The sequence below is a fragment of the Vombatus ursinus genome, unplaced genomic scaffold (genome assembly GCF_900497805.2).
Source record: "Vombatus ursinus unplaced genomic scaffold, bare-nosed wombat genome assembly UNPS02014932.1, whole genome shotgun sequence".
NCBI classification, from domain to species: domain Eukaryota; kingdom Metazoa; phylum Chordata; class Mammalia; order Diprotodontia; family Vombatidae; genus Vombatus; species Vombatus ursinus.
In genome coordinates this window covers 3,761,473-3,776,951 of record NW_020954710.1, presented here as the reverse complement: position 1 = coordinate 3,776,951, position 15,479 = coordinate 3,761,473, and the positions used below count along the sequence as shown (strand labels likewise).

General features: G+C 46.8%; 1 protein-coding gene across 2 annotated transcripts in view; it reads right to left on the bottom strand.

The window, feature by feature from the left end:
• Positions 1-2,307: 2,307 nt before the first annotated feature.
• DHRS3 (dehydrogenase/reductase 3) overlaps positions 2,308-15,479 on the bottom strand; it is a 51,241-nt gene continuing 38,069 nt past the window's right edge. For both annotated transcript variants that reach the window (XM_027843988.1, XM_027843989.1), the window contains exons 4-6: positions 15,010-15,248; positions 9,234-9,359; positions 2,308-2,704 (exon numbers count right to left, since the gene is read on the bottom strand). In XM_027843988.1, coding sequence (XP_027699789.1) covers positions 2,620-2,704; positions 9,234-9,359; positions 15,010-15,248 — 450 coding nt within the window. In that variant the 3' untranslated portion in view covers positions 2,308-2,619. The remainder of the gene's footprint in view (positions 2,705-9,233; positions 9,360-15,009; positions 15,249-15,479) is intronic.

Sequence of the window (15,479 nt, the reverse complement as noted above, 5' to 3'; positions counted from 1 at the left end):
TAGTGCCTTCCCTCTATTGATTATTTCCATTTTATCCTGTCTACATCTTATTTGTCCATAGTTGTTCCCATGTTGTCTCCCCCATTAGACTGTGAGCTCCCTGAGGGCAAGGATTGTCTTTAGTCCTTGTATTCTCAGCACTTAGCATGGTGCCTAGCACGTAACAGGCATTTAATAAATACTCATTGACTTCTTGGCTTAATCTCTGTCAGCCTTAGTTTCCTCACCTGTAAAATGGAAATGATTGCACTTACCTCCCAAGGCCACATAGGAGATCAATTGAAATAACACATGTAAAATTCTTGGCAAACCTTAAAGCACTGTACAAAGGTTACTCATCATTATCGTATAATCAGAGCTATTCTTGAGGTGTTCTCCATATTTGCTCACGTGTTCATCTTCTCTTCCCAACTAGATGGACCAACTGCTTAAGCCTGGGGGACCATATCACATTTCTGTTATATCACCATGATGCTGGCACGGTGCTGGACACAGTAGTTATTCTACAAGCAATGTTGTTCTCTGTCCTTATTGGACAGCACCTGGAGTGCTGTGGTCAGTTCTTGATGCTAATTGGGGAGAACGCGGACAAGGTGTGATAGTCTAGAGGAAAGCAGCCAGAATTCAGGAGAAATTGAAACCATGCCATATAGGAGCATTTGCAAGGACAAGAGGGTTAGCAGGGGATTGGAAGGAAGACGGGACGTGTGTGTATTGTCTTCAAGTGAGGGAAGGGAAGGGAAATGGAAGGGGAAGGAGAAGGAAAAGAAGAGGAGGAAAGGAGAGGGTAAGGGAAGGGAAAAGCCTAGATATACTCCATGTACTCTATGGTCCAAATAGGCCTTAATCCTCAGCACACACAGTGCTTCATGCCTTTGTATCGACTTTCCTTGTGTCCATTGACTTATGGAGTTCATTGCCTTCTCACCTCTGCCTCTCAGAATTCCTGGTATCCTTCAAGGATCAGCTTTCTTTTTTCCTGATCTTCCTTCCCCACCTCCTCCCCCTCCCCCTCCAGCTGCTAGTGGCCCTCCTCCCTAAACTACTTTGTATTATGTATTATTATGTAGTATATATGTATATTATATGTGTATTATGAATACGTACATGCACACGTTTATATGTACATATATAAACATATGTCATGTCCCTTTCCAATAGAATGCAATCTGCTTGAGGGCAGGGATGGCTTCATTTCTGCCTTTTTATCCTTGGCACTGATGCTTGACCTAGCGTAGGAGTTTCAGAAATGTTTTATTCATTGATAAGGCAGGATTTTTTTTTTTTGGTCTCTGTTACTTTCATATAAAGGAAAACGTCCTTGTCAGCACTGTCTAAAAGCAAAATGGGCTGCCTTGGGAGCTTTTCCTCATTTGAAATTTCTACTCAGAGGATGGATAGCCACTTGTGGTGGATTCCTGCTCAGTTAAAGATTGGAAGAGATGACCTCTGGGCCAGCCGCTCAGTCTGTGGTTCTCCCAGGAGTTAGAGGCTGGACTGGTTAAAGCATGGCTCTACCTTCCTCTCTTCCTTGCACTGTTGGGGGATTATGGATGTGGAACATCACATATACTGCCACACTTAGTAGATGGGTTGGTTAACTTTCCCCTTCTCTTTTTTCTTTCTCTTTCTTCTTTCCTTCCTTCCTTTGTTACAATGGATGGCTCACTATGGGGAGGGGGACATATTTGGAAATGAAAGTGATGTAAAAACAAAACATCAGTACCCATTTTTTAAGTAGCATGATGCATGGCCATAGTGATGAGCTTATTCCTTTATGGGCCTGTGAATTTCACTCATGGGCCTGGACAGCTCCCCCAACCCTAGCTAGGCATCTTACAGGTGCCCAATAGCAATGGGCAGGGGGACAAGGTGAGAAAATGTAGATTTTGCTTTTCATTACTACTAGTGGGAAACAACTCAAAGAGTATGCCTGTCACTGGGAGCCCTCTAAAGGTGTGCTTTCTGCAGATTAAGGAGGGCACATTTGATTATTCCTAAGAGGTGAATGGAAAGCTAGGGAGAGCCAGTCTCTGAGGTTCCAATTTGGCAATCTCCGTTCCAAATCCTCTCCCAACTCCCCACCCTCCAGCCCCAATCCACGTGGGGACGTGGGGACAGTGAGTAGGGAAATCAGTTATAAAGTCTACACTGGATCTGTTGGTTGTATGTCTGGAACCCAGTGGCAGGGATTTCAAGGAAAAAAAAAACCTCTCAAAAACCATTTCTTTATTTTCTGTTCCTGTTATGTTGTCAGGGGCCAACAGGGAACAGAACCTCAAGAACAAAGCATCTAGACACTGGAGGAATGGTTCGACTATATAAGCAGATTTAATGATAAAACTCTAAAGAATTAGAAATATACAAAAATGTCAAGGCTGCTGGGTTTTTTTTGTTTGTTTTTTGTTTTTTGCTTTTCGCCTCCTGGTGGGTAAGGGTCCTGTCCATCAGTCTTGTGCAAAAGGTCATGGTGCTGGCTCAGCAGTCATGTTCCCTCCCTCCCGGGGACAGGAGCAGTGCCCATGGGCGCCCTGCAGCGGGAGGGCAGTGCTAAAGGACAGGCCTCTGGAGGCCCTGCTGGCTTCCCTTGGCCTGGAGGATGTCTCCGTGTTTCTGGCTTTATGTCCGACCTTTGAAAGTGTTCATGCAGGTGTAGCTGCCAGAAAACTTGTGGATTTCTTCAAGTGCTGCTTGTGGGAGTATGCTGCAAGGGGGAAAGGAGAACATGAGGTTTGGACACTTAACGATGCCTTCTCTTAGCTTCAGGTTCCTCCCTCCTCTCCTTCCCCAGCCTAGGACCTTTTCCCAGATAAGCTGCCCTCTGACCAAGACTCCTCCACCCCTATCTTATACCTGGGACATTGATTTCTTGAACCCAATTGTAAGACTTTACATTTGCCACTGCTCAGTCTTATTCAATTTGGGGCAATATTCAAGACCTTTTAGGGTCTTTACTCTAACCTACAATGCTCTTTCACTTTCCCAGCTTGGTGGTATCTCCAAACATGATAAGCATATAACCATGTATGCCTTTATCCAAATCATTGATAAAAAATGGTAAACAGCAAGAGGGTCATGCATACATGTCTGGCACACTGCACGGGAGTTCTGCTTCCCAGCTGACATCCATCCATCAATGACTACTCTTTGGGTCTGACCCTTCAGCCAGCTCCTGAATCCATCTAACTGTACTATCATTGATATTTTGAACTTGTTTGTAAAGTGCTTAGCACAGTGCCTGATTCAGTAAGTACTTAATAAATGCCTGGTCCCCTTCCCTCCTCCCTTCCCATGTTGATCTAAATATTGGCCACAATTCATGCACCATTCCGCTCCCCCTCCCATTTTGTTTGTATAAAAGCTAAGTGTGATTTATAATCAGGGCTGCTTTTCAGTTTGTACCAATAAATATTTTCTTTCAGAGTTCTCATTTTGAGGAGGAAGCCTATATATTGGGAATGATCTATTAGGCTTAGGATAGTGTGCATTCAATACATATTTGACCAAATGTAAAACAAGAGGGTTGGATTTGGTCTCTGAGCTCCCCTCTCATCATCTTTGTCATTATTTTTTTGCTTTTTGCTAGGCAATTGGGGTTAAGTGACTTGCCTAGGGTCACACAGCTAGTACGTGTTGTGGGTCTGAGACCAGATTTGAACTCAGGTCCTCCTGACTTCAAGGCCAGAGCTCTATCCACTGCGCCACCTAGCTGCCCCTATCTTTGTCATTTTCTGACCATAGTGAATGGATGGATATCCACATAACTTGTCTAAGTTAGTCAGAGAGGCACTGGATAGGCTTAGATCCGCATTGTGAGAGGATGCTTCTAAACCAATGACATTGCCAACCCACTGAGGCATTGAGCAATGAATGAAAGCATGACACTGGGGATTTTTTCTCCCTCAGCCCGATTCTGTTCAATTCAATAATTACTGTGAAATTGATGGTTAGGAAGCACATGTGGAGTACTCTTTAGTAATGACTTCTAAACGAATCTATAGAAATACAAGGAGTGAATCCTTTAGAATCTTTTCTCCAACCTGATATGACAATGATGAAAGCCAGCATTTATATTTGTATTTATTCTCACAACAACCCTGGGAGTTAGGTGCTATTATCATCAGATTTTACATGGGGGTGATGAGGAAATGGAGGCAGAGTGAGGATAAGTGACTTGCCTAGGGCCAAACAACTAGTAAGTGTCCAGGTAGAATAAGAACTCAGGTCTTGAGGACTCGATCCACTGTGCCACCCAACCTGGGTGAACAGGGAAAGAGTTGTGGAATTTTGAATGCCCTCTTCGGATACCTGGTAATATAGTTCAACACACTTGTGGTACACTTCTTCCGGGAAGGACCCTGGATTGGGCACTGTCCATGGTACAAAGAAGAAAACACCATACTCAAGTCAGAGCTTCCAAGCTAACGGATGAGATCCCAGCCCAGAATGGGACTGGTATTAAAAGAGCAGGTTGTGTGACCTTGGGGAATGAAGGCAAAATCCCCTCAAAGAGCCTCCTTTGGGGACATGGTGCTGGGTCCCAAGTTTTATACAGCTTCAGGATAAATCTGGAAGCAGACTGGCCTGCCTTTTCTCTAGCCAACCTTGGCTCTCCCCTCCTTAGAACCTCATTTGCAGTGAGGTCTATTATCTAGGAAAGCTCGTCCCATCTTAGGCTGCATTGAGAGAGCTGCCATGTTGGGGATCAGGGAGGCAAGACTCCCTCTTATTCGGCCCTAGTCTGGTCACTGCTGGGACTGGAGCACTTCCAATGATGGGCCACAACAAGAGAAAGGCGTTGAGTAAGCCAAAAGATGACTGATTGAAGGAGCTAAGGACGTTTAGCATGGAGAAGAGACTTGTCTTCTCTTGTCTTCTAATGTCTTGAATGCTGCTACATATGAGAAAACACAGACTCACAAAGTTTGGCCCCAAAGGCAGGACTGGGAGCCATGGGTGGGAATGACAAAGACCAATTTTGGCTGGATGTCAGAAAACACTCCCTGATTGTGAGAGCTAGACCCAAGTAGAGAGGGCTGCCTGCACAGGGGGTGACTTCCCCTTCTCTGGAGGCTGGCTGACCACTTGTCCCCTGGGCTGGAATGAGGATTCTTTTCTGGGTATGGATTGGAATAGATGGACCCTTCCTACCCTGAAATGCTTTGATTCTCTCGTGCGGAGAAGGCATCCTCTGAGATCCAATTCTGTGATCATGCAATACTTGGAAAGGATTGCAACATATGGTATCGATTCAATTCAACAATAGAGTGGTTGTTGTTGTTGTTCAGTCATTTTCAGTCGTGTGTCTGACTCTTCATGACCCCATTTGGGGTTTTCTTGGTAAAGATACTGGAGTGGTTTGTCATTTCCTTCTCCAGCTCATTTTACAGATGAGGAAATTGAGGCAAACAGGGTGAAGTGACTTGTCCAGGTCTGAGGCCAGATTTGAACTCAGGTTTTCAGGTCTGGAGCTCTATCCGCTGTGTCACCTAGCTGCCCATGCCAACGGATTAAGCACCTACTATGTACGGTATAGACAGGAAGCATAGATTAATAGAGAAAAAGCTGGCCTGGAAGCCAGAAAGACCTGGATTCAAGTCTTGCCTCTGATGACAGAGCCTCTCAGCATGCTAGATAAGCCCCTTAAGATTAGAAGGTGCCGGTCTTCACTGGTAGAGGGAGTTTCCTATCCCAGTGAAGTCCCTAGTCTAGTCTCTCTCCCTCTCCGTCCATGTACCATGTACCATGTCCAAGACAGGTATGGGATGCGAATTTGTAGGAGACACGGCCCCTGTTCTTAAGGAGCTTATGGTCTAGGAAGGGGAGTGAGCCGTGGACGTAAGTAACTGCAAACGGACAGTCTCTGTGGACAGTACAGGCTGTAGTATAGCCCTGCCAAGAAATTCCTAAAAGGAGTCAGAAGGTCACTGGTCGAGAGCGGGACTTTAGGGGCCATAATGTCCAACCTCCTCATTCTATAGATAAAGAAACTTAGGCCCAGAGAAGAGCCTGGTGGAAAAGGCAGTGCGGTATGGTGGTTAGAGAACTGGCCTTGATGTCAGCAAGATGTGGGTTCCAATTTCACCTGACACCTCCTGGCTGAGTGACTCTGGACAAATCCCTGAACCTCTCGGTGCTCCGGGCAATTCCCTAAGACAACAATTTGTAGAAGAGTCGCTGAGGGGGGATCGCCAGAGCAGGCAAGTCACAGGTTTGGCCTCTGCTCTCCACCTTCTGTCTCACAAAACCCTTGCCTTTCTCTCTCGGCTCAGGGTTTCCTGTGAAGGCTCATTCAGCTGCCTTTTCTTCTGGCTTCTAGCTTCATGGCGACAGATGGGGAGTGGATTCCTCCTGGGTGGTGGCACAGGAAATGGGGGCACTGGATAAAGCTGACCTGACCCTCTGAGTTCCCTGAAGCCTGAAGCCTGAAGTCCTTCCCTTCCCTGAAAAAGCCTTCGAGGTCAAGCGGGTTTAGTGAAACAGCCAGAGCTAGGTTTTCAAAGGTGTTGCGGTGATCTGATCCCTGGGGCAGTTGTGCTCCCTAGATCCCCAAAGCCCTTTCCCAACCTCCAATAGGAGACTCAGAAAAAAACCTGCTGGAGCCAGAAACCAGGAACTGCCATCCTGGAATGAGCTTTGTGCTGAAAGAGCCAGTCGTGTGACAGCCAAATGGCCTCAGGTCAACTCCAAGGACGTCTGGGACCAGATCCCAAGTCTTATAAAATTTCAAGGTGAATTCCTGATCAGGACTACCCTCTCTTTTCCCCAACAACCCATTTTGGGGGATCAGACCCCATTGGGGTGAACCTTGCATCCTGGGGTGGAGGAATGTGCCTAGGCCATGGGTTATACCCTTGTATTTATTTTGTATGAGAAGAGAAGATGGGCTCATTCAGTGAGATCGAAGATGAGAGGTGCCGAGAGTGATCCACCAGTACCCACTGGATGTCAGGACAAAGGACAGAGGGCCTCCATCCTGTCGGGTGGACCCCGTGACAAACTTATCGTGGGATGTGGACAAATGTCACATAGAATTGCCATGAAGGGAAATCGAATCGAGACCACAGGTTCATCTGAACACATCTTGTACTTGGTAGACTATAAGCTCAGAGAGAGCAAGGGTTGTTTCCTTTTTCGTCTTTGTCTCCTCAGTGCTGGGTATAGTGTTTTTCATATGGTAAATCTGGACTTAATGTTGAATTAACGTTATTATTAACCTGGGTGGCTCAGTGAATAGAGCACTGGACTTGGAGTCAGGAAGGCCTGGGTTCAAATACTGTCTCAGGCACTTAATAACTGTGTGACCATGGGTAAGTTACTTAACTCTGTGCCTCAGTTTCTTTATCTGTAAAATGAAGGGATTGGAATCCCTTTCAGCTCCAGATCTAGGCTGCTATAATACGTGTAAGAGAGATGCCGCCAGATTGGAGGAAGACAGCTGACAAGTCTTGACTGGGGTCTGGTGAGTTGGGTTGCCCTCAAGATGACTGACTGCCTGGGAGCCCAGAGGACAGATTCCTGTTGCGGGCCCCACATACTGCATCATGGAAGACAAGGGCAGTTCTCATCACTTTCTGCCTTTCCCTGCTGAGAGGACTTGTCTTCTTGGGGGAGAGGGAGGGTGCCTGCCCCGTCTTTTCCCCCAGGGAAGGGCCTGCCCTTGGTTTGCTGGGCACAGGGCAGAGACAGGAGAGCCGATGGTGAGCCTTGCCAGTCCCAGAGATGTCAGTGTCCGGGGCACTGGGGGAGGGCTTCAGAAGCACATGGAAGAAGCAGGATTCTAGTCAGATGGTCTCCTAGGCCGGAGAAGGGACTTCATGGGCAACACTCATGTAATGCGTGTGTAAAGGAAGGATGATTTCCAAGTGCTTATGCAGAATATGATCAGACTCTGGCCTTCCAGCTAGAGAAGAACCTCTTCCAGTGGGGTTGGCCTGACCTCAGGGTTTTCCCTGCAGGTAAACCCGTGTCTGGAAAGTAGTCTTCTAAAGCACAGAGATTTCCTGAGTAGCATCCTCCTTAGAGAAGAAAGGAGGTCAGACTTGTGGCCTCCAGGTCAGAGGAATGGTGAAGGGGCCATGATGGGGGCAAGCAAGGCCTCTGGACTTCGCCAGTCTCTGCTTTTAGGGCTGGGGAGAGGAGCAGTGATTTCAGTAATCAAAGAGTTCCTGGAAGAGCAAACTCTCTCCACCGTCACAGGTGGCACCTTCTCTGTAACTTAGGTCTGAGAGAGCTGCCTCGAGCACCGAGAAGTTGTCCAGGGTCACACAGCCAGGACGGGTCGAAGCAGGATTTCCACCAGGCCTCGCTGGCCACCATCTGCTCTGCTGTTTTGTTTCACTCTGTCTGATGTTTCAATTAGTGAGGTGAATGGTGCAGGTCCAGTGGAAAGGGGAGATTGCTTCTTGAAGCTGTCCCAGAGAAGGCTGGCCTGTAAGTGGAGCTCACGCGTTACTGAGAAAGCTTTATTTCTGGTGTCTGTGTTTCCTGAGTCCTCTGCATCTTCTGCAGGTTACAGCAAAAAGGATCTCTGAAACCCGGTGGGCATTTGTTACCTGGCGTGCTTGTACAGGAGTCAGGGAAAACTAGACAATAGCTGTGTCTACATTAAACTGAGAGATTCTTGGAGTTATCTCCAGACAAGGGTATCAGGCCTTTGTATTAGAACCAGTCTGAGTGAGCCCACAGGCCATGCTGGGCCATGGGCTGCATGCTATTTATAATATAAAGCATGAAGATTTTTTTTTTTTGCACGTGTTAGGGGTGCAGTGGATAGAGTGCTAGGCCTGAAGTCAGGAAGATGTGAGTAGAAATCTTGCTTCAGATTAGCTAGCTGTATAACCCTGGGTAAGTCACTTAAACCTCTGTCTGCCTCTGTTTCCTCATCTATAAAATGGGGATAATAATGTTGGGAGAACATTAAAGTTCTATATAAATGCTAGATATTATTATTATTATTGTTTTTATCACAAGCAAATGTCCTTCCCCACTAGACTCAATTCAATTCAGTTAATTTCAACAAACACTTATTAAGGGCCTGCTATGTGCGACAGATGCAGAGATGGTAGATGAAGCTCCCTGAGGGCAGGAACTACATCCAGAGCCTAACAAAGGACTCTGCCTACACTGAATGACAGTGTCCATCACTGCCTGCCTGACTGCTTTCTCTGGCAGTGACTGACTGGGCTGGACAGAGCACCAACCCCTCTCCCCACCCCAAACACACCCCGTACCTTTTCAGGATGACAAGGATGTTCATAGTCCAGGGGAGCAGGAGAAGGGCTTGGTTGAGCTGGACGGCTTCCACTGTCCTCCGGGCCACTGTTTCTGGCTTCAGCGGGGGAAAGAGGTTGGGAAACCTGCAAGGATGAACACAGAGGCCGTATCACACTAGATGTCTTGCTCCAGGGACCCACCGTATTCAATGCTTGGATCAGCAGAGGGGTGACCACAGAAGGAGGAAGGGATGGGCTCACAGGAGCCTCAGCACCCAAATGAGCATTATCACAGAGAAAGTAGATACAGACCATTTGGGAAAATGAGGCACGGCTTCGCAGCAGGGCCAGGAGTGAAGGGCCCAGCCACTGGCCTACTTCACAAGGAAGTTACCTGGAGGAGGGAAAGAGGAAGGTTGTGTGTGGCAGCCAAAGAGCGGCTTGGGATCTTGGAGTCTGGGACACAACAGCATCTTTATCACTATCATCATCAAGCATTTATGAAGCACCTGCAGCGTCCCAAGCATGTGCTCAACGCTAGGGATACAAAGAAAGCCCAAGGTCCCTGCCCTCGCGGAGCTCACAGCCTAATGGAGGAAACAACATGCAAACAACTACGTACAAACAAGCTATAGATGGGATAAATGGAGGGGAATCTCGGAAGAAAGGCATTCAGATTAAGGAGAACTGTAGAAGGAGAGACTTGAGGGAGGCCGGGAGGCAGAGATGAGGAAGGGAGACTATAGGGACAGCCAGAGGGAATGCCCGGAGTCAGAAGATGGAGGCTCTTGTGAGAGGAAGAGTCAGGAGGCCTGGATGGCTGGATCAGAAAGAAGATGGGGAGGGGAGTAAAATGTAAGGTTGGGAGAGGCCAGATTAAAAAGGGCTTTAAAAAACCCAAATAGAGGATCTTCTAGCTGACCCCGTAGGTTAACAGGGAATCACTGTGGTTTATTGGAAAGGGAAGTGACATGGCTAAATCTTCATTTTAGGAAGATCAATTGGACAGCCTAGTGGAAGATGGACTGGAATGGGGAGAGGCTTGATGCATGAAGACCAACCAGAAGGCTATCAAAGTAGTCCAGGTGTGAGGCGATGAGGGCCTGCACCAGGAGGACAGCTGGGTCAGAGGAGAGAAGGGGACATCTATAAGAAATGTTGTCAAGGTGGAGGTGACGAGAAATGACGCCAGACTGAATCTGGGGAGTGACTGCATCTACGCGTTCACGAACGACTCCCAGGGCAGTAAAAGGGAAGCTGAGAAGGGGAGTAGTGCGACTAGTAAAGCTGATTAATCAGTAAATTGATTTATTCAGCTAATTAATAAAGCTAATGAATTCTGTTTTAGTCATGTTGAGTTTACGATATTTGTGCAGTATCCAGTTTGAGATGTCCAATAGGCAGATGGTAATGCATTAGACTGGAGCTCAGGAGAGAGGTAAGGGCTAGAAAAACACATCTGAGGGCCATCTTCATGGAAATGATAATTGATTCCACGGGAACTGATTAAATCACCAAAAGAGAGAGCATAGAGGGAGAACACCCAGGACAGAGCTTTTGGGAGGATAGCCATGTTTAATGGGTATTATCTGGATGAAAATCTGGAAAAGGAAACTGAGAAGTAGCTAGGCAGACAGGGGGAGATCCAGAAGAGATGAGTGTCCTGAAAACCCAGGCAGGACAGAGCATCCAGGAGGAAAAGAAATCAAGCAGGATGAGGATTGAGAAAAGGTCATCTGATTCAGAAAGTGAGCGATCCCGGGTAACTTTGAAGAGAGCAGTTTTGGCCGAAGGCTGAGGCTGGAAGCCAAACTGTGTGTAGAGTGCAGAGGGTTGAGAAGAAAGGGAGTGAAATAAGGAGGAGGAGGAAGAGGTCAGTCAAAGCCTCAATTTGTCTTTTGGGAGGTGTGAGGAGAGGTTCTCCACCGAGAGGTTTGACGGGGGATGCAAGCATTTGGAAGAGCTACTCCCTCGGGGAGGCGCCATGATGCGGTGGGAAGAATGCTGACCCAAGAACAGAGGAGCGAGGGTCCAGTCCCACCGCCACTCATTCTTGCTCCTTGTGTGACCTTGGACAATTGATCGATGACCCTCCATGTGGTGGAAGGGAAAGAGTACTTGTTTTGGAGTAAGAATATCTCCTCATCTTTGGGTTTCTTCAGAGTCTCTTCATTCTTGGGCAGCTGGGTGCTGGCCAAGTGGAGAGAGTGGATAGAGTACCCGGCTTGGAGTCAGGAAGACTCATCTTCCTGAGTTCAAATCAGACCTCAGACACTTTCTAGCTGTGTGACCCTGGCCGAGTCATTTAACCCTGTTTGCCTCAGTTTCCTCATCTGTAAAATTTGAAGGAAATGGCAAACTACCTAGTATCTTGGTCAAGAAAACCCCAACGGGGTCATGAAGAGGCAGACATGATTGAAAATGACCGAACAACAACAAAGGGCCCTTCTGGCTTCGACATTCTTTGAGTTGAGGCACAGTGTGATACGGTAGGAAGAGCATTGAATGTAGAGACAGAAGGCAGTCAGATGATGCAGTGGGTAGAGGACTGGCCTTGGAATCGGGAAGACTTGAGTTTAAGTCTGGCTTCAGAAACTTAATAGCTGTGTGAGTGTAGGCAAATTCCTTCCTTCTTACACTGCCTCCATTTTTTTTTCCTCTGTAAAATAGGCAAGGGCAGTAGTTTTGAATCTGATGGACTCCAAAGTTCAATTGTGTTCTAAACAGATGATTCTGTAAGATGCTGACCTCTCACCTAAGCTGTCTTTCCCTTAGTTTCCTCATCTGTTAAAAGCTTAGAATCAAAATTCACAGGCTCAGGGTGGGAAAGTCACTTGATCGCCTTGTTATGAGGTTCAAGGGAGGTATCACACCCAATGCTCACTGAACTGTAACTTCCTGCATAAACTCGCATGGTTAATATTACTGATGCTGCCACGTAAAAGTGTTATGAACAGTAGTCACTCACACTTCGAGGTTCTTTGCTTGAGGGCTCCCCCTCCCTGCTCACAGGTCACAGGGTCAGAGATTCAGGGCTGGTCATCAAATACAGGCCTCTCATTTTAGAGATGAGGAAACTGAAGCCCCAAAGTTCTTTAAACGACATATAATAATAATAATAACAAAAACTGAGGATAACAATACAACACTGGAAAGTTTAACATTTATTATCTCATTTGAGTCTCCCAATTGCCCTGGGATATTGTGCTATTGTTAAAGGGTTTAAGTGATTTGCTCAGGGTCCATCAATAAGCATTTATTAAGCACCTACTATGTATGAGGCACTGTGCTGAGCGGGTGGGGATACAAAAAAGGCAAAACAAACATACAGACAAAAATCAACCCAGCCAGGAGGTGTGTGAGGCAAAATGTGAACTCAAGTCTTCCTGACTCCATGTTCAACTCCCTCTCTGTTACCTGGCCTAGCTGCTGTTCGTATGTTTGCTGCTAAAACAGAAAGTGTGTAAGCAGCTTGAGCCGATGTTCCCACGGTATTCAGCCTAGAATTCTCTTTCTTGGGTGGGAGGTGTAGAATGGGGAGTCCCCATTCTACAATTCCCAAAGAAACTGAAAATCACTAAAATGGTGATGGAGGAGTGGAAGGCAGCATATGGTAGGCTGTGATGAAGAATTACATAGGACAGGAGGAAAGGTGATTATAAAAAAAAATTGGATGATCAAGAAAGAAGATGGGCTGGTCCTGTGGAGAAGTGAGGGGTATCTAGCACATAGCTCCACTGGTCTATCTGTGATGTCAAGGAAAGAAGGGAAGGCCACCAGCATGTGGTAAGGATCCCCTGGGGCCAACAGATGGGAGGCCATGGAGAAGGGTCCTCAGAGGCGGGGCAGGTAGGGACAGGCTGTGACCTGTATCATTGGAAAGAATATTCATAAGCAGGAAACCACAAGGCCCCTGGAGTACGCGGATAGTTAGACATTCATCAGCTCTTAGCAGGCTCTTCTGAAGTCCTGGCTAGAACAGCTGAACACTGAACAGTGGCTCCCTCTTCTAGTTACTTTCAGGAAGGAGGTCTTCATTAAATGCAGTTCGTCCAGCCCTCTTCATTCGCTCATCCCAAGACGGCAAGGATTCAGGCCTCTAAGTCAGTAGGCAGCTGTTGGCCACCAAGGGGGAAAGTCTTATATTTCTGTCTTACATGGGTAAGAGGGTAAGGAGGTGGAATTCTATTCAAGAAGGGGAAAAACTCGGCAATAAATCTGATTTCTAGCTCCAATCTATTGCTGTGCATTGTGAGCTGGGAGGAATGTTCAACTTGCTTGGGAGAACCACCCACTCTTTCTTCTTTGGAAGTGCTTTAGAGGATTGAGACACATTTGCAAATAAGACTTCACCAGTTCCTAACCTCCGTCCTCAGGAGGCAGCTGGCTGTCTGTAGACCTCGGCCACCTGCTGTCAAGCCTCAGATTGGCAGGTGTTTGCTCTGAGCCTCCAACATCAAAGGGACCGTGAGCTCATTGATTTGGGACTTTTCTCCAGGTGCAGACCGAAGCCTGTCCTGTCTCAACCCTTGTCTATTTTCTCTTCACAGTCCACCATAGGGTCCTGCTGGAGGTCTTCCTTGATTTCCCCTGACACTGAGATGGTAACAGTGGAGCACCCGGGCTTCCACTGGCCGTTCCCTTGTCCTTGACCTGACCAGCCCAGCTTCTCTGCATATCACTGGTGAGCTGATCTGGTCTGCTCACACTCCCCTCTAACCCTGGAATAGCAATCACATCAACTCTGCCCTTCCTGGAAAAGATGAGATGGCAGCCTAGGCTCCATTCTCACGTCCAGCTTAGAAATAAATGTCACACTCCACGGAGCATAAATGCATTTTACGAAAACTTTAATAGCAAGGCAATGCATATCTTAAATAGATGGAGCTAGCCCTGTCCTCGATGTATTATCTTCCTCCATTACAGAGATACTCAACCACCTTTTAACCATGAACCTTTAAAAAAAAAAAAAACAACTGCTAACTATAGTTCAAAACAATGAGTTTCCTTTGTAATCTCATGTATTTCATTCATTCAAAAACATTATTCTGGGGAGTCCATAGGCTTTGCCAGACTGAACAGTAAGTACTTAATAGATGCTTGTTTTCTTCTTTCTTTCTTTCCATTTCACAAAAAGGTGAAGAAGAGAAGGGGGAAGGAGATAAGCATTTATTAGGAACCTACTATGTGCCAGGCACTGCGCTAAATGCTTTATAGATAGTATTTCATTTGATTCTCTCAACAATCCTAGGAAGTAGGTGCTATTATTATCCCCATTTGAGAGATGAGGAAACTGAGTCAGGTAGAGATGAAGTGATGTGTCCGGAGTCACACAAGTAAAGTAAGTGCCTGAGGCTGGATTTGAACTCAGGCCTTCCTGACTTCAGGCCCAAGGCTCTATCTACTGCCCCACCCAGCTGTTTAAGAAGAACCCTAGCTTATTAGAATGTAAGTTCCTTGAGGGCAGCTAGGTGGAGCAGTGGATAGAGCACTGGCCCTGGAGTCAGGAGGACCTGAGTTCAAATCTGACCTCAGATACATGACACTTACTAGCTGTGTGACCCTGGGCAAGTCACTTAGCCCCAATGGCCTAAGCAAAAAAAAAAAAAAAGAAAAAAGAAAAAAAAAGAATGTAAGTTCCTTGAAGGCAGGAACTGTTTTGTCTTTTGTCTTTGTACCCCGAGAGCTTAGCAGAGTTTCTGGCACATGATGTTTAATAAATGCTTTTTCGTTTTCATTTTATTTCATAAGGCCTAGGGAAGTAGGTGAAAAGACTGGCTTCCTCTTTACTCACCTGACCCTCATTCCCTGAAACATCTCTGTGCTAGTATGGAAGGGCAGGACGGTGGTGGCATTGACCCCCGGACAGTCCAGCAGACCCAGAGTCAGACTTTCCATGAAGGCGAAGGAAGATGCTTTGGAGGTGCAGTAGTCAATGGCTCCAGGGATGGCAGACAAAGCCAGAACTGAATTGAGACACACAATGTGGCCATTCTGGAGCTCCAGCATCCGGGGCAGGAAGGCCTTGGTGGTCTAAGGCAGAAACAGAAAGCTAGCTTGAAGATACCCCATGCTTTCAACCCCCTAGCGCCCATTAATTTTTCTCCCTAAGGGGCAGGGATATCAATAACATCTCTAGGAACCAACTCTTACACTTAAGGAGGAGCAGAAAAGATAACCAGACCCAGCTGCTTAGTTGGGGCCAAATCCAATAGATCATAAAGACCCAAGATCTTCTGGCCCCATTGGCTGGGTCCCATACCA